This window comes from Microtus oregoni, unplaced genomic scaffold (assembly GCF_018167655.1).
Source record: "Microtus oregoni isolate MIOR12 unplaced genomic scaffold, Mior012 000005F_ref0000423, whole genome shotgun sequence".
Lineage (NCBI taxonomy): Eukaryota > Metazoa > Chordata > Mammalia > Rodentia > Cricetidae > Microtus > Microtus oregoni.
Genome location: NW_024543064.1, coordinates 36,163,538 through 36,183,088, shown reverse-complemented (window position 1 = coordinate 36,183,088; position 19,551 = coordinate 36,163,538). Strand labels below are relative to the sequence as shown.

At 42.2% G+C, this 19,551-nt stretch overlaps 1 protein-coding gene across 2 annotated transcripts; it reads left to right on the top strand.

Annotated features, from left to right (window-relative positions):
* The first annotated feature begins 597 nt into the window (after window positions 1–597).
* On the top strand, window positions 598–18,499 carry LOC121448312 (cytochrome P450 4A12B). 2 transcript variants are annotated; one of them, XM_041652213.1, is made up of 12 exons: window positions 598–808; window positions 2,141–2,282; window positions 2,909–2,953; window positions 3,391–3,518; window positions 7,208–7,332; window positions 7,687–7,841; window positions 8,653–8,759; window positions 8,849–9,039; window positions 9,138–9,271; window positions 10,150–10,214; window positions 10,362–10,438; window positions 18,386–18,499. In XM_041652213.1, exons 1-12 carry the CDS (start codon window positions 620–622, stop codon window positions 18,489–18,491), a joined length of 1,464 nt encoding a protein of 487 aa, XP_041508147.1. In that variant the 5' UTR covers window positions 598–619; the 3' UTR covers window positions 18,492–18,499. The 2 variants fall into 2 exon arrangements, with proteins under 2 accessions (XP_041508147.1, XP_041508146.1); XM_041652212.1 differs by lacking the exon at window positions 18,386–18,499 and adding an exon at window positions 13,014–13,333.
* Window positions 18,500–19,551: the final 1,052 nt, after the last annotated feature.

The following is a 19,551-nucleotide window of genomic DNA, read 5'->3' as shown; positions in this document are numbered from 1 at the left end:
TATATGTAATGAGGCTGACCTCTGTCTTAAACATCCTGAATCTAAGTGCAATACACCATTCACCAGCCGTCACTGTGGGTCACTGGACTCCATTTAGTCACTGGATGGTGACTGCCACAAGATCAGAGGTCTATTTCAGAGGATGCTGGACAGTTCTGACATCCGATGCTGGCGCAGACAGTTCTGACATCCATTAGGAAACCCTATAGCACACTTTCAAGTCTTTTCCCCATGTAACCCCTCAATTCACCTTTTTGTCATAATTTTCCATTCCTAAAATCTTGGAAATAGTACAAGCAGCCTCTTCTAATGAACGTTTGGTAAACTAAGCCATGAACTCCTTGAAGGCAGCCTTCACCAGTTCTTTTTGTAGCTCTTTTACAAATACTTGTAAGCTATGTGCATAAAGGGACATTTAACCACTGTCACTTGATATGTCTTTCATGTCACTGCTTCCATAAGTAGGTTGTTCAGGTTGGTCAACTCTGATATTGAAATCAAGCTCTGCTCACACCCATCTCCCTCCCACAAGTAGGTGGGGCAGTCTTCCTGGGGCTTGTGGACACCAAGGTGTTAGTGAAAGTGAGGGAGAGTCAGTGATCCAGAAGCCATTTGCACCATGAGTGTCTCTGCTTTGAGTCTTATCAGATTCCCAGGCAGCATTTCTGGCTTCCTGCAAGTGGCCTCTGTGCTCAGCCTGCTCCTGCTGCTCTTCAAGGTGATCCAGTTCTATGTGCACAGGCAATGGCTACTCAGAGTTACCCAGCAGTTCCCATCCCCACCTGCCAACTGGTTCTATGGGCACAAGGTATGAAGGAAAGGGAAGGTTGGGTGGGGGTCTCAGAGAATAGCCATCAACTTTACAGAATAGACTTTGCTATAAAATAAGCACAGGTCCTTTATGGGTCACTCTTCTCAGAATGGGACACATCTCAGGTTGTGCTCACTTCAGCAAATAGGGGCTCACTGCTCAAAAGAGCCTGGTCTTAATACTGTCGACTCTGCTGCACCCTTCTTCCTTATGCAGATCTGTCATCAGTTTCAAGAGCCCTGGATTTGGGAGGTTGTAGTGGGTCCTACCTAAGCCTTTTCCTTTCTAGGCAAAGTAAATCCCACAGCCTCACCTGTTCTAAAAATGCTGGGCTTCTTGGTGGTACCCCTGCCCTCGTTTCTCTTCATCCTCTCCTCCTAGCACAGAGTTTGTCTGAGAACATGGCTATTAGTGTGATAGAATCTGTCCTGTGCTTGGTAACAACAGGCAGGAATCGTAGAGAGTGCCAAGTGTGTTAAAGGGATTCACTTTGCTATTGGGTGAAGCAATTGATTACATAGATATATCTAAGACTGACAGAGCTGACGGGTAGATGATTTATAGGTTTAAATCCTAAGGGTCAGGAAAGTTGTTCAGCAGATGTGAGGGCCATTGCTAGAGATACACTATTATTCAGAGTTCTTTTATTTATGGGCTCTACTCCTGCACAGCCTGTAGTGTGTGTCCTCCATGTTGTTAAGCACACTGTTCCTCAAAGCCCAACCAAGGGCCTGGCACAAGTGTAGTTTTCCCAAAAAAGCAGCCTAGGGGCTGGGAGAGCCTCTGTCACCTCTGGAGGAATAGGCACAGAACTAGGTAAAAGGTTGCAGAGAGAGGCACATGACAAAGGTTGACCACATTTAAGAAGATCTAGAATATTTGGAATATGAGACAGAGTTGAGGTTATGGGGTAAGCTTTATCTAACAGGACCACAGCATCTGGCTAAAGTGGGAGAACAAAGTCTAGAAGACAGCAGAGGAGGCCATCAAGCTGCTCTCTAATCCTAGGTTCTGTGGAATCATCCTCACCACATTCCTGAGGTTGTTCTGCCCTTTCTTTATTTAGGACCAAGAAGTAAAAGAAGAGATGATTTCTTCTTATTTTACTTTGAGGTTTTGAGGTTTTGCTACCTTTTTTTTTTTTTTGGCAATGTGTTGCAAGGTAGCCCAGTCTGGCCTGGGTCTCATTATGCAGCCTATATTGGCCTCATTCCAGCAGAGATCCTCTGATTTCTGCCTCCCAAGTGATGTGTTGAGATTACAAACATAAGTCACCAAGTACATGTGGCACCAAGTATTTTTAGTGATTCATTTTTCACCTGATATCAGATCTCTGAGGACCAGGAGTTTCAAGAGATTCTAACACGAGTAAAGAATTTCCCAAGTGCCTGCCCACGGTGGTTCTGGTGGTCCAAAATGCGCTTACTGGTGTATGACCCTGACTACATAAAGGTGATTCTGGGGAGATCAGGTAAGGGTGAAACTCCATCACCATCGTGGATCTTCCATTCTTGGTTTATATCTGGGTCTGTGAGGTACAGGAAGAAGTGACAATTCAGTTACTAATGCCTAAACAGTACTTTTCATGTTTCCTGGTCATGACCTTGCACGGCCAACAATACTTACTTAATACTTTCTTGCTGCTTAGCACTACAACGTTAAAATAGTAGTATGAGTTCAATTTATTTACCATTTTTAACTGAATTGGGATGGCCAGTTATAGATAAAATCAATTTCGTATCTCTAGTGACTTGGGTTTGAATCTTCTAATTGTTCTGTTCTGTATTGTGGATGACTAAGCTATTAGCAACTGCAGTTAAATCACAAGGTTGTCTTATTCCTTGGGGTTGGGGACCTAATAATTGATGTGTCTTGCTAATACACCATCCTAATCCTTGGGATATTTAGCTTCTGTTCTAGAGAGGTTGCCTCCCTAAGTCAGACTATCAAGGGGGATGGAAAACAGTGGGAAGTAGCATGAGGCAAACTGGCAATAGACAGTTGTTAAGATTTCGTGGTGCTCTCTGGGCTTATGTAGCCAACTCAGGTCACTACATCTTTCTTTGTTTCTTACTAATGCCTTACTTCCTTTTCCAGACCCCAAAAGTCACGGTTCCTACAGATTTCTAGCTCCTTGGATTGGTATGTACAGTCATTTAAACACCAACTGTGGTCACTCTCCACTTGGGTTTACCAAAACCTGTATCTTGATTCATTGAGAACAATGGAGATGGACCATTACCTTCGATATATCCCTTCTTTTTAATTTCATTTCTCTTCTAACCAGACGTGAACCTCTTCCGTGTGTTGTCATATTTCCTATTTGCCAACATTTTTAGCCTGCCATGCTTGTCTTTCTACATCCTTCCCTCGCCATTTTAAATCTTTATGTTGTAGCTATCATGATCACATCATAAGTGTCAGGTCAACTAGGGAAAACCAATTATTGAAAAGTACTAGTCTTTTTTTCTTTCATCCTTCTTTGTCTTCCTGTTCTTCCAATGTTTGTCTCTCTGAGTTTTCCCTAGGCTTCCAATCCCATTGCTCATATGCTCAGTCACACAATCATCTCTGTCCAGGGTACGGTTTGCTTTTGTTGAATGGAGAAACATGGTTCCAGCACCGACGAATGTTGACCCCAGCTTTCCACTATGATATCCTGAAACCTTATGTGAGAATCATGGCAGATTCTGTTCATGTAATGTTGGTGAGTCTTCTCTTTATGTGCGCCTCTCTTTTTCTTGCTCCCTCTCTCCTTCACCTCTACCCTTTTCACTCTCATATCCACATACCCACTCCTAGGACATGCTCAGATTCTACTCTTTAATGTAGAAACCTCAGACACAGTCACATGGATTAACACTCAATTTATCATGTGAAATAGGTTCCTCAAAAGTCAATGCACAGAGAGGATCCAGATGTGGGGAGAGAAAAGGAGTGGAGAGGAGAGGGTAGGAGAGGAGAGGAGGGAATAGGGAGGACAGAAGAAATGAGGATGTCATGGATGGTAATGCCTCCAGAAGTTCCTTTATCCTATAGGATTGTTTTGGCTATCCTGGGTTTTTTGTTTTTCCATATAAAGTTGATTACTGTTCTCTCAAGGTCTGTGAAGAATTTTGTTGGGATCTTGATGGAGATTGCACTGAATCTATAGATTGACTTTAGTAGGATTGCCATTTTTACTTTGTTGATCCTACCAATCCAAGGGAGATCTTTCCATTTTCTGGTATCCTCTTCAATTTCTTTCTTCAAAGACTTAAAGTTCTTGTCAAATAGATCTTTCACTTCCTTGGTTAGTGTTACCCCAAGATACTTTATGTTATTTGTGGCTATTGTGAAAGGTGATGTTTCTCTGATTTTCCTTTCGGCTTCTTTATCCTTTGTGTATAGGAGGGCTACTGATTTTTTTTAGTTGATTTTGTATCCTGACACATCACCGAAGGTATTTATCAGTGGTAGGTGTTCTCTGGTAGAGTTTTTGTGGTCACTTATATGCACTATCATATCATCTGCAATTAACAAAAGTTTGACATTTTCCTTTCCAATTTGAATCCCTTGATCTCCTTATGTTGTCTTATTGCTATTGCTAGAACTTCAAGCACTATGTTGAAGAGATATGGAGAGAGTGGACAGTCTTGTCTTGTTCCTGATTTTAGTGGAATGTCTTTGAGTTTCTCTCCATTTAATTTGATGTGAGCTGTTGGCTTGCTGTATATTGCTTTTATTATATTTAGATATAATCCTTGTATGCCTAATCTCTCAAAGACTTTTATCATAAAGGGGTATTGAATTTTGTCAAATGCTTTTTTAGCATTTAACGAAATGATCATATGTTTTTTTCTTTTAGTTTATTTATATGATGGATTACATCGAAAGATTTTCATATGTTGAACCAGCCCTGTATCTCTGGGGTGAAGCCCACTTGATCAGAATGGATGATTTTTTGATGTGTTCTTGGATTCGGTTTGCCAGTATTTTATTGAGAATTTTTGCATTGATGTTCATGAGTGAGACTGGTCTGTTATTCTCTTTCTTGGTTGAGTCTTTGTGTGGTTTTTTGGCATCAGAGTAACTGTAGCTTCATAAAAAGTGTTCGGCAATGATTCTTCTGTTTTATTATGTGAGACACATTAAGGAGTATAGATATAAGCTCTTCTTGGAAGTTCTAGTAGAATTCTGCACTAAAACCATCTGTCCCAGGGCTTTTTTTTTTGGTTGGAGGTTTTTGATGACAGCTTCTATTTCCTTGTGACTTATACATCTATTTAAAATGTTCACCTGGTCTTGATTTAATTTTGGTATATGGTATTTATCTAAAAAGTTGTCCATTTCTTCTACATTTTCCAATTTTGTGGAATACAGGCTTTGGTAGTAAGATCTAATAATTCTCTGAATTTCCTCAGTGTCTGTTGTTATGCCCCCCTTTTCATTTCTGATCTTGTAATTTGCATGTTCTTTCTCTGCCTTTTGATTAGTTTGGATAGGGGTTGGCCAATCTTGTTGATTTTTTCAAAGAGCCAGCTCTTTGTTTCATTTATTCTTTGGATTGTTTTCTGTGTTGATTTCAGCCCCCAGTTTGATTATTTCCAGTCTTCAACTCGTCCTGGGTAAATCTGCTTCTTCTTCTTCTTCTTCTTTTTTTTTTTTTTTTTTTTTTTTAGAATTTTCATGTGTGCTTTTCAGTCTCTAATTTGAGCTTTCTCTGTTTTCTTTATGTGGGCCCACATAAAGTGCTATGAACTTTCCTCTTAGCACTGCTTTCATAGTGTCCCATAGGTTTGGGTATAGTGTGTCTTCATTTTCATTGAATTCAAGGAAAACTTTAATTTTTCCTTTATTTCTTCCTTCACCCGGGGGTGGTTCAGTAGTTGATTCTTCAGTTTCCATGAGTTTGTAGGCTTTCTGGGGCTGGTATTGTTAAATTCTAATTTAACTCCAGGGAGATCCGATAAGACACAGGTGGCTACTCCAATTTTTTTTGTATCTGTGGATGTTTGTTTTGTTACCAAGTATGTAATCAATTTTTGAGAAGATTCCATGAGATGCTGAGAAGAAGGTATATTCTTTCTGATTGGGTGGAATGTTCTATAGATGTCTGTTAAGTCCATTTGATTCATTACATCTGTTAGTTCTCTTATTTCTCTGTTAAGTTTCTGTTGGGTTGATCTGTCCATTGGTGAGAGACGAGTGTTGAAATCTCCTACTATTAGTGTGTGCGGTTTGATGTGTGATTTCAGTTTTAGTAATGTTTCTTATACATATGTGCGTGCTTTTATATTAAGGGCATAGATATTCAGGATTGAGACTTCATCTTGATGAATTTTTCCTGGCATGAGTTCTCCATCTCTTCTGATTGATTGTAGTTTGAAATCAATTTTGTTAGCTATTAGGATAGCCAGAACCTGCTTATTTCTTAGATCTGTTTGATTGGAAAACCTTTTCCCAACCCTTTACTCTGAGGTAGTGTCTGTCTTGAGGTTGAGATGTTTTTCTTGTAAACAGTAGACTGCTGGATCCTATTTTTGTATCCATTCTCTTAACCTGTGCCTTTTTATAGGTGAATTGAGATCATTGATATTAAGCAATATTAATGACCAGTGGTTGTTAACTCCGGTTACTTTTGGTGGTAGTGTTTTGTTCCTTATTTTCTGTTTCCAATGTGGGTCTTAGAAGTATGTGGTGGTGTGTTTTGCCTATAAGAAAATCTTCCAGGTCCTGATAGGTGTGGGCACTGGGGGTTCCAGGTAAAATCTGTTTCTGAGTACTGGGGCATAGGAATGGTGATTGAGCTGGGGATGATGGAGGAGTTTCACAAGAGGAAAGTAAGCAGATGTTCTACCAGGATCTTCTTAGTCTCCTGGGAATGAGGATGGGGATTGAGGAGAGGCCATAGTAGTATGATACTTAAGAGGTGGGCATGAGATTAAGTGATTGGACTTGGAGGGATGGAGGGAGGGGTGAAGACCTGCAGCTTGCGTCCCTACTTGTGTCCCTGGTTAGGGTGGCCAGTAGGTTCCCACATAGTTTGGGGCTAGGATAAAGCTGGGTTTGGGGGAGGGAGTTTAGGAGGGTAAATCGTTGGGAGTCACTGGATCTGGGGGCAGAGGGAAAGGGGGGCTGCAGGAGGTGTTCTATTACAGAGCTAGGGGGTTAATTTGGAGGAGAAGAAGGAGAGTAAAAGTCTGTAATTAGCATACCTGCTTCCTTGTTAGAGTGTCCTGTGAGTTTCCTTGGTGTATTTTAATCCAACTAAGTTGACAATGGAAATCAGCCATCTGGCACAACACCTGGTACAGGGAGATAGAAAATGGTATCTAGAGATGCAGGGAATGAGTCTACTCTAGGTAGCACCAGCATTCTTGGATACTTGGGGCCAGGTTTCTACTTCCTCTATAGGATAAATGGGAACAGATTGTTGGCCAGGATTCCACCCTGGAGATCTTCCAACACATCTCCTTGATGACCTTGGATACCATCATGAAGTGTGCCTTCAGTCATGAGGGCAGTGTCCAGTTGGATGGGTGAGTAACATCCCTGAACTCTAGGGTCTTTGGTCTTGCCAACTAATGTGGCTTTCCCTGAGAGGCAGATGGAACATATTAGATACCAACATCCATAAAACACAGGATCTTTCCTTATACAGCAAGAAATTAGGCCATGCTCTAACTCTATATCAGGCACTACCCTACCTCAGATGTACCATTAATTCCCAGGTGGCAGCCTGAATGGCCATGTCATCTTCTAAAGACAATGGTGGTTACAAGGATATAAGAGAGAAATAACATGTGTTCTGGTGTTATCTCTGTCCAAATCAAGGAACTTACTACCCTGTCTCTGGGTCATATCTCCTTATTGTCACTGTGTTGTGTTCACAGAAAATACCAGCCCTACATCCAAGCAGTTGAGGACCTGAACAATCTCTTTTTTTTCCGTGTGAGGAACATCTTTCACCAGAATGACACCATCTACAGTCTGTCTTCTAATGGCCGCCAGGCTATCAGTGCCTACCGACTTGCCCATGATCATACAGGTCCTGTTTGTTTCTTTTCTCTCCCTTCTTTTGTCAGGCTCAGCCTAAAAACGATAACCATGATCTTTGAGACAGGACCAGGTCCTTTGCTCCTCTGAAGGATGTAAAATGAACTTATGTTGGATACTTTCCAAGAACAAGGAAGCTAAGATGTAGGGCACTAGATGCTATGCAGTGGTTACCTGGGGCATCACATTGGTTATATTTAATGAAATCCATCCAAACATCATTAGAAAAGATCTTTTCCAGTTGTTATCCCAAGGGGCAACTTGGTGTCTGGCAGATGTTGCTGTGGAACAATGGTTTTATTTTGTAAAGATTTGTTTTTTGTTCTTGTTTAATAAACACTGATTGGCCAGTAATCAGGCAGGAAGTATAGGCAGGGCGACGAGGCAGGAGGTAGAGGCAAGGCAAATGAGAACAGGAGAATTCTGGGAAGAGGAAAACGCAGTCTGCAGTCATGACCCAGCCACAGAGCAAGCAACATGTGACTGCCTTGCTGAAAACCAAGCTAACACAGACAAGAATTATGGGATAAAATAAGTTATAAGAGTTAATAAGAAGACCGAGCTAATAGGCCAATCAATTTATAATTGATGTAGACCTCTGTGATTTTTTGGGACTGAACAACTGTAGGACCAGGTGGGACAGAAACCTCTCTCAACAAGATGTTCTAGACCCTAACACCTTAGCCAACCCTAGACCATATACACGCTGGCCTCTGGAATGAGTAGAGATTGACATAGAGGGTCCGTGGACTTCTTGGGAACTGTGCTCTCATTTCTGTCTGGTAACTACTCTCCTTGGATAGATCAAGTGATCAAATCAAGGAAGGCTCAGCTTCAAGATGAGGGAGAGCTGGAAAAGGTTAAGAAGAAAAGGCGACTGGATTTTCTGGACATCCTCCTGTTTGCCAGAGTATGTGAAACCCGAGGAGAGGCTTGAGTCCTGACCTAAATCACAGAGTGGCCACCAAACATTATTCTCTCATCTGTGGTCTTCACCAGATGGAAAACGGAAGCAGCTTATCTGATAAGGACCTGCGTGCTGAAGTGGACACGTTCATGTTTGAAGGCCATGACACCACAGCCAGTGGTATCTCGTGGATCCTCTATGCTCTGGCCTCACACCCTGAGCACCAGCAGAGATGCAGGGATGAGGTGCAGAGTCTTCTAGGAGGTGGAGCTTCTATCACCTGGTAGGTGGGAGCTCATGATAAAAGAGATTCCTATCTTCCGGTAATGGGGAGGTCCTGCTCAACCCAGCTCTATGTGACTCAGATGGGCCTCATTTCAGGGACCACCTGGACCAAATGCCCTACACCACCATGTGCATCAAGGAGGCCCTGAGGCTCTACCCACCTGTCCCAGGTGTGGGCAGAGATCTCAGCACACCTGTCACCTTCCCTGATGGGCGCTCTCTACCCAAAGGTATGAACTCCCCAGATAAACTCAGGCAAGGCAAAGAAGAATGGGATTTTCTTGTGTCTTTAGGAGTTCTGAGCTAGTAAAGTCTCTAATGGCTCTCCCATTCCATATCAGGAGTTGTGAAGGGATTTTACTTTAAGTTAGAATGGAGTGTGTGAATTGATTTACATACAGTTAGAATTCAGCAAAATCTCAGTAAATAAAAGCCAACTTCTATATTGAATTTCAGCCTTTAGGCATTAATTGTTAAATTATTATTTGATGCAAAAGAGAATTAGGTAAGTGCTGGGAAGATGTGTTTCTTTCTATGGGTGGAGGAAAATGGGAAAATTCGGGCACTCCCAAATCATGGATAGATTGTGGTCTAATGTCTGAGGATACCTCAAGCTGATAGAAGAGTTCAGCTGATCACCAGATCCACCAGATCTTAGTCCCACATCATGGTAGAAAAAAATACATGGATCAATAATCATTGGTATAATTTTCCAGTCTGCCACACTGAAGCTTTGTGAACAAGAAAGGCCAATCAGTCTGACTGAGACTCCATAACCTCATCCGGAAAAAAGGAGAATACAATAGTGCATTTTTGAAAGTCGCTTGTGACTGTTGAATGCAGCGAAGGCTCATGAAAAAGTTATCATTTCACTTAATGTAATAGTGATTCTCAAAGGCTTTCTTGTCCTCACACCTAGGTGCGTGGCTTTTAGTAACCAACCTGTGCTCAGTGCTTTGCCAAGCCCATCCTACTTCCCTGTGGTCAAAATGATGGTTTCTAGCTTGTGGGCCATTTACATGTGCGTGTTCTCTGCTGAATAAGGGAACAAGTGCCATCCCTACCCCACTGACATAACCAGTCTCTCTTTGTACTACTCACCCCACAGGTATCTCAGTCTTGCTCTCCTTGTATGGCCTTCATCACAACCCAACTGTCTGGCCAAACCCAGAGGTATCGGGGCAATGGGAAAAGGTCAGGGGAAGGTATCTCAGGACCAAGACTTAGCCCTACTCTTACTTTTGGATATTTGGGTTTGCTTATGAGTTGAAAGCAAACATTTGATTCTTACTTGCCCTGGCCCCTGTATTCCCACTGCAGGTGTTTGACCCCTCTCGATTTGCACCAGATTCTTCTCGACACAGTCACTCGTTCCTGCCCTTCTCAGGTGGAGCAAGGTGAGGTGTCTACTGTGTGTCATGAGTGGAGGAAAGTGTAGTCTCTGGGTATATATCTAGTGTTTATGATTCCCTGGGCTCCTATGTGACATCTTCAGGTGTTTGTGGGTGGGATGCATTTTTTTTGTAAAGATTTGGTATTTAAGGAGACACCATGGTTTTTTTTTGGCAGACTACTTTTCCCCAAAGCCATATAAATTTGTGTCAGTTTGTATTTTAAACTTCAATATATGTTGAAATTTTCACTATTTCTAGAATATGAATCTTCATACTTATGTTTTCCCATATAAACTTACTCCCATTCAGCTGTTTTTCTCATCTGTCAGATATCCTAAAGGATAAATGTATGTCACATCATTCTCCACTCATCCCACCACTTTGTTTAATTCACCAATCAGTCACAAAAATAACTATAAAAATATTTTCATGTCTTTAGAATTATGTTGAAGCCATGTTAGGAAAAGTACAGAGCCCACTGTGGTAGGATGGACATCAATTAATTTTTTCTTACACAATTTTGATTTCTAACCCAACAAAAATTTCACTGTGTATTAATATGTATAGCTTCCCAAATGAGCAAAATTTGGAGAAGGATTTTACACTGTAGGGCGGTGATTCACTTAACCAGTTCTGAAAAATGGGGACAGTACATTTGGCATGACCTAGCTATAACACTAACAAACATTCCTCAAACAGCTGTTGAGTTCAGAAGCTACAGTCCAGAGAGCTTCTGTAGAAATGAATAAAGGCTGGAGGATGAATCCTCTTGTGGAATGTGCATTGTCAAGGAAGTAATGAAGAGAAGGAGGGTTTCTGTGTAGCCACAGTTCTGTGACCTCTGCCATGCTGAATTAATTGTCACAGAACAGGCATATTGTTTACCTAGAATGAGTCTAGGGGTGAACAGGCATATTGTTTACCTAGAATGAGTCTAGGGGTGAACAGGCATATTGTTTACCTAGAATGAGTCTAGGGGTGAACAGGCATATTGTTTACCTAGAATGAGTCTAGGGGTGAACACTTCCTCTTAGGGATCAATGATGAGGTCATCGATGGATTGGAAAGTATCAGTTAGCTCAGTCACTGTATAAAATATTTACCTTTTGTGTATTCTAGTACATTTTATTTTTTTATTTAGCTAATTTTCACACTTGCATTTATTAAAGTTATTTTTTTTTCTGTGCCAAGTCCTTTGCTGTGACAGAAACACAGAGACATTGGGTTCTGCCTCTGGCTCATCAAGAGCAGAAAGGTGGTCTACAGAATCAGCCACCTCTGTGTGAAACGGACACATCTTTCTTCTTTGATACTTTACTTACTGAGAAGTTAATAGAATGATCCACATTTCTGGCACTGTCCTAGGCCCTGGACTATGCTGTGGCCCTAATAAAGCACCAATGATGCTTTGAGTGTCCAAGTAAGAAACAACAGGCATAAGATAGGGGCTAGCTGCTCATTGTTCTGAGCCTTGAGCATGTGGAAGGAGAGGTGGGGGGAGGGAGACAGAGGAGAGAGAGAGAGAGAGAGAGAGAGAGAGAGAGAGAGAGAGAGTTCTCCTTGGTCTCTGCAACATTTACTGAGACAGAAAGTAACTGAACAGGTAAGAGTTAGGGAGCCAGCCACACAGGGGGTGTGGGGTGTGGCTGCATTTGAGACATCTAGACACTTATGCTACCAAATTCTAAAAATTAAATCCTTCTCATTTAATTGTTTGGATAGGAACATGCTATACATTTTTCTCCACTCCACTCCACTTCCCCCATCCCCCCTCTCTCCTGTCCCACCTACCTACCATCCTCCCTGCTTCCAGATTGAAAGGATGGGAGGGTCAATATGAAGAGAAGAGACTGGGGTACCAGTGAAGTCTGGGACAGGAAACTGAAGGCAGCACACAGGGCCAACCCTGAAAGAGAACTCGAGGGCTGCAGGTGCTACTGACTGAAGAGGAGTTGGGATCCTGACCAATAAGTGGGAGGTGGATAGGCAGGAGCTTGAGGATCCCCAACCCAGTATGTTCTACAAGAACTTCTCTGTCAGCCCCGATTCCGCATCAGGATCACTGCGACTTTCCCCCTAGACAGTGATTTCTACCAGTGAGATCCATCACTCCACGTGTTGCCTTGACCAGTGGAATCCACATTGTGGGGTCAGAAAGACTAGCTGATTCCTTGCCTCTCAAAGCAGGCTTAGAGTCAGTCTCAGAAAAGAGGGCTATTTGTAAAAGATTAAGACAGCAGAATCAGCTGGGCAGTAGTGGCATGTGCCTTTAATCCTAGTACTCAGGAGTTCAAGGCTAGACTGACTATCTACAAAAGCTAGTTCCAGGACAGGCCCCAAAGCTACAGAGAAACTCTGTCTCAAAAAACTAAAACCAAAACAAAAACCAAACCAAAACAAACAACAAAAAAAGACAGCAAGTATCAGGGCCCAGTGACCCGTAAGGAAAGGGATCAGGCTGAATGCCATGAATGAGTGCCCCAAATGCCCAGTTCTATGCTAGGGCACAAAGGACAATGCCTATACGGCTCAGAACAGGACCTGAGGCCTCTTAGTTTATTGTCCCTTTCTGACCCAGGAACTGCATTGGGAAACAGTTTGCCATGAATGAGCTGAAGGTGGCTGTGGCCCTGACCCTGCTCCGCTTTGAGCTGCTGCCAGATTCCACCAGGATCCCAGTCCCCATACCGAGAATTGTGTTGAAGTCCAAGAATGGGATTCATCTATGTCTCAAAAAGCTCCAATAATCTTCTCAGGACAAGGACAGCTCCAATGGCATGCTGCCTGCCATCTTGTCTTCCTGTCACTCATTCTTGCTCCGGCCCATCTGCTCACATCCTTTCTTCCTTTCCTCCTTGTTCATCTCCGGCTGTGTGTTTCCTGTCTCCTTGTCTACCAGTCTTTCTTCCTCATCTTCTTCCAGGATCACTACCTGCTTTTCTCCCTACCTATCCCCTACATGAATGCATGTCTGACCTTCCACCTTAATAATCTCCCTGACATCCCCCTGCCTGCTCTTCTGGGTCTTTCATTCTTTTCTGTTGCTCGTCTATCCTTGAATGTGCTTTATACTGATGCTGTAAGTGATTACAACAGAAGCACGTGCTCTTCTGGTTCTAAATACCAGACATTTTACATGATTTCATTCTTAGGACTGGAGGGCCATGCTAGCCCCTTGGATATTGCTATGTCTCTTCTTTTTCCCTTTCCATAATCCAGAGCTGCATTCCTGGGTTTCAAAAACCCTCCTAAGTGTTAAAATCCAACACCATTTTTCTGCTTCTGTCTCCAGATCATCTCTCCATCTTTCCTAGGTGTATGCTCGCTTTGTGCCTGAAATGGAAATATTGGCCATGCTTGTGGTTCTACCAAGATCAGGACATGCCTTTTTAACCACCCTAATATAGTCCTTCCCTGACTGTCACCTCATATATCCTTCTAAATCTCTCCTTCAAAGTCTCCATCTACCCTCTTATTTTTAAAGCAAGCTTAGCCATCTTTTCTCCTCCCTGCAATAAAGTTCACAAGGTGGCGTGTTGTTCCTATCTTCTTTGGAGGAATGGGAAGGAAAAGAGAGAAACTAAGAGGGAGAGTGCTGTAGGAAATCCTACAGCCAGTAGCTTTTAAGTTACCTGCCCACTTGGACGTGGCCTCTTATACTATTTATGCCTACTTAACCCGTCCGACCTCTTTTCTGGATACAGGATTTGGTTGCAGTTCTCCATTCCAGCAGAGGATAATGGTTTGTGAGTCTACCCCTAAATAAATAACCCTCTATTAGTCTCAATTCTGAGCTAGTGTGGGAATTCTTTTAAGCGTTCCTCTTCAGGAGAGAGACATTAGGAGGTGATAGGTCCCTTTTGAGGCCAGGGAAGGAGGTGACATCTGCTTCCTGGTATTATGGATCCTCTCTAGACTGTCAAGACAGATGCCATGGACTCCAGGAGGCATCGCCTATTTGACATCTGATACCTACACTTGCTCAGCTGTAAGGTTCTCATGTGACTGAGCTTAGACAATGGGCTCTTGTCTATGAGCTCAGAGGAAGAAACACATCTCCTGTGGAAAAATAATCAGGCCCCTTGGCTATTAAAGGATTAATGTCACTCACTAATCAGCCTCCAGTCTATTCAAGGATTAACAACCCTCCCATCTGATTCTTCAGAAGAGTACCAAGGCAGAGCCTGATTTGACCCAAGCAAGAAAGGGTTCAGGGTTGGTTAGTAGGTGAGCCTTGGGAGCCTTGCTCTTCATAATACTAAAGCAGTGTAGCTCAGCCATGGTATCTGCCAGTTTGTCTCACGCTAGGGTTAGTCAGCTCTTCAGAAGGCTTGGGCAATGGACAGCTGCCCCAATGAGGGATGAAAAGAGTTCAGACGGGAAAATCTGCCTTGCTAGTGGGAGATCCGAAGCTGATCCTCCCACACAGGACTCCTTGGTGACCCTCTGCTTCCCTCTCTGGCAACCCTGAAGGAGAGAGAACCTCATCAATCCTGCTCACATCTGATTACTGCCTGAGTGTTGTTGCTCATGACCCTGGCGACTGTTGCCTACACACATCACCCATACACTTGCATTAAGTTTGCTGGGATGCTGTCTCTGCCTCTAATACCTCATTTGAACTTGAACTTGCTTCTTCGTTTCTTGTAAACACAAGTTTCTTGCTTTTCCAAACCATTTCTAGATCAAAACCCTGGATGTCATAAGCAGAACTCCCTGAGGCCCTCTGCTTGGGATACGACATCATTTTTTGCCTCCCTGAGTGGGGTTCATGCCACTGTACTTCCTTTAGGCAGGACCTCGCTCTCAGGTCCTTGGATTTTCAGTAGCTAGATAAGGTCAGCTATGTTCTGAGAAGGAGCAGAAACGGACAGTTTGGATATCCATACAGAAGGTTTTGAAAGCACCCTGAAAACTGTATAGAACTATACAAGTAGCCAGAGAACCTTGATCAAAAAGAGCAAAGTTGGGGGAATTATAATAATTCACATTAAATTGTGTTACAAAGGCCCATAAGATCCATTACATAGGCAAATGGAACAGAACTCAGAACCCAGGAGCAAAGCCACACATTTACAACCAATTGAGTTTTTTTTTTTTAAAAAAAAAACAAAGTCAGTAAGTATGAATACATTGAAGAATGGAAAATCTCTTCAAAGAAAGGGACTGGGGAAACTGAATCCCAACTAGACCTATACATTTCAACCTGTAACTACTAGAACAGAATTATATAGGAAGGCGACTTTGGGACATTGGACTAGACAGAATTTTTGGGATATTCTCTAATAGCATATTCAACAGACGTTAGACTAGACTAACGGAACATGTCTAACTAAAGCAGCTTCTGCGCAGCAGAGGAAACAACACAGACAGCAGAGACAATGTGTGTTCCGCTAGTCATTCAACAGAATATGCCGCAAATTCAGCAGCAAAAACCCAGAGAAAGTCGGATTTTAAAATGGACCCAAATTAGAGATCCCTCAAAGAAGGATGTACAAAGGGAAGGAGATGTGTGAAAAGTATTCAACATCACTGATCATTAGGGAAAGACAAATAACAACCAAAATGGAGCATTGTCCCCTCACAGTTTACATAGTTATAATCAAAAAGAAAAGAAGAAATCTTAGTAAATTTCAGTGAACATTCATATAAAGGTATTGGAGTGTTAGTAGAGTCTCTGTGTAAAACAGAGGCTAGTGATATCGTTTCCGGTACAGTGTTTGCTTACATTCGTGAGATCTTGGATTCAATCTACAACACCACAAAAGGAAAAAGGAAAGAAAAGAAATGAGAAAGAGCCAAGGTATATTTCAACAATCTTACTGATGGGGTACATATGAAGGAATTGAAATTAGCGTGTTGAAGGGATATCTGCACTCATGTGTTCAGGACAACTCTTTCCATAAGAGCTAAGACATAGGCCCAACACTGGGTACCCAGAAACATGTGAGAACACATCTGTTATGAGTTGTGTTGTATGTATGCATGATTAATATTATTTTGGAATAAAATACATAAAATTCTGCCATTGGTAGCAATATGGATGTAACTGAAGGACATTATACTAATGAAATGTTGAACACAGAAGAGCAAAGACTGCCTTTTCTAATATATGTAGAAGATAAAAAACAATCTCAGAGAGGCAGAATAGAGAAGTGGACATTAGTACCTGGGAATGGCATGAGGGGAGGAGTGATGGGAAGAGAAAGGTTAACAGATGAAGAGGTGCAGTTAGGAAGGAAGACTGACCTCAAATATGTAAAGCTCTATAGGAAAATTATGGTTGACAACAAGCAAGCAATTATATTAATATATTTATTACAGAGGATTTTGAATATTGAATTATTTAATGTTCACAATGCTAAGAAATGACAGATGTCTGGGGTGATAGGTTGCCAGCTACCTTTATGCGGTGACAACTACACATTGAAATATCGCAGTGTGCCCCATAAGTATGCCCATTAGTAATAAATACTTCTTGTGTTTGAATGTTTGCATTCATATGCCACCACTTAATCCATGGCGGTCCACTTAGGTAATTCTAACTTTAGGTGGTCGTATGATACTGATGGTGACATTTTAGCATGGAGCATGTATTTCTTGAAGTTCCCCTTTTCTTTCCCTCCTCCTCTTCTTCTTTTTGGATGTTACAGTGTATCTCAGGCTGAACATGAGCTCTTCTCTCTTCCATCTCCCAACTACAAAGGGTTATAGGTTTTCACCACCATGTCCAGCTTAGGTATGATCCTAATAGACAGAAGGACACGATTTTGCTAGCTTTTAGCTGTTGAATATTCATTTCCAAATTTGAATGATAAAATTAGAATGCTCACTACTTAAGTGTGCTATGGAAGAAAGGCGTTCGGAATGCCTCTAATCTGTCTGTGGCTTTAGAAGCAAAATCTTTGCATTGTCTGGTATCTGGAAAATTAAGAATTCTCAAAACACAACAGTAGCATTGGCTTTGAAGCATTTTGGAAGAACAGGAAATGTTTGTACTTGTTCAGATAATAGGATAAAGAAATATTGGGGGCAATCAGGGCTGATGAGAAGCCAAGGACAATGGCACGGGGTTTTGAACCTACTTAATGTGCTGGCTTTGTGGGAGCCTAGCCAGTTTGGATGTTCACCTTCCTAGGAATGGATGGAGAGGGGAGGACCTAGGATTTACCACAGGGCAGGGAACCCTGACTGCTCTTTGGACTGGAGAGGGAGGGGGAGAGGAGTGGGGGAAGGGGGAGAAGGGTGGGAGGAGGGGGAGGGAAATGGGAGGCTGGGAGGAGGTGGAAACTTGGTTTTTTTTTTCTCCTTTTCTCAATTAAAAAAAATGGAAAAAAAAGAAATATTGGGGGTATCTTTTCACAGGTTTCTTTTGATTCTCTGTTTACTGGGAACAACAGGGAAAAGGCTGAGGCATGACCTTAGACATTCCTAACACCATGAGGATCTGGAGGGACCTAAGCCTGTAGGTGGGAAGGTGGTTAGAGGATCTGAAAACCTATAAAAGTAAAAGGAACTCCGCACTCATGGTGTGCAAGATGAAGGAGTTATCCCAGTTATGGAGGTGATCAGAGATGGGTTAAGTAGCAATGATAAAAAATACACAGAGAAGATTCCAGTAGCTTTACCAGGCTGTCTATCAGGAAACGGTGCCTTGTAAAGCAGAGAGGGGTTTGGGCTACCAAGGAAATTCATGCGGTTATGGTTCAATGATGCCTTTTGGTTTTGAGTTCAGAAGGTCTAGAGTCATTTTGGATTTATGTGTAATAATTTGGAGGCCCTGTCTGTTGACATAATGGTGCACTGTACCAGGTTGAACAAATGTAATACATCTTTACATAGTTAAATAAATCAGCATAAACAAAAGTAACACATCTTTGTCTAGTTAAAATAACATTCTACAGCAGCATATTCTCATTCAGTAAAGACAGGTCCCTTTTGTTTTGACAGCCACAGTGACAACTATAAATTTACCCAAACTGGCAAGAAGAGACAAATAGAGTTGCATGAAATCAACAAGCTTTTTGACAGCAAAGGGGAAAAAAATAAACTGTAACAGACTAGAGAATTGGAGAAAATCTTTGTCATTTGTACATTTGACAAGGGTTTAAGATCTAGAATATACAAAGAACTAAAAAAAGTAAACACCAATGATAACTCTTTTTTTTAATTGAAAATAGATTCTTCTCTTATACAATACATCCTCAGCACCCTCCCTCCACTCTTCCCAGCATCCCTCAACTCCCTCTCCCCCAAATCCACTCACCCAGCTGGCCTCCAAGAGATGACAGCCAAACAGAACAAAACAAGATACAATAAGACAAGGTGAAAACCCCCATATTGAGGCTGGACAAGGCAACCCAATAGGAGGAAGAGTCTCAAGAGCAGACAAAAGAGTCAGAGACGCACCGCTCCCACTATTAGGCATCTCACAAAAACACCAAGCTAGCAATTCAAAACATACATAGAGGACCTGGTACAAACCCATACAGGACACATGCTTCCTGCTTCAGTCTCTGTGAACCCATGTGATCCCTGTTTAGTTAATTCAGTGAGCCATTTTCTTTTGAGTGTCCTCCATCCCCTCTGACTCCTACAATCTCCCCTTCCCCATTCCACAATGTCCTCCAATCTCAGAGGGGAGGGACCTGATGAAGACCTCCAATTTAGACTCTCTTTCTGCATAATGCCTGGCTGTGAGTCTCTGCACCCCCTCCTATCTACTGCTGGAGGAAGCCTCTCTGACGATGAGTGGACAAGGCATTGATCTATGAGTATAGCAGAATATCATTAGGAACTGAGTGACAAAAAACAAAATACAAAAAGCTGCTGCACCAGTTAAAATGAGGCGCTTTGCAAGCTTGTACCCATTGTGCCTGGGACACACCATTCGGTTAATGGTCATGAATTTTCATTCAGCCCTTATGGACAAGTATGTGCACACATTTCTTAAGAACATACACCCTAGATCTAAAGTTCTTTTCAATTAGATGAGACACTAGAAGTAGTAGGAAAACAATACCACAGAGGAGCAGCTCAGTCTGAGCAATATGTGGTCCCAGAAAACAAATCAGCTGTGGTTTCCTTGTGCTCTTCTCTGTTTTGGATTTGATACG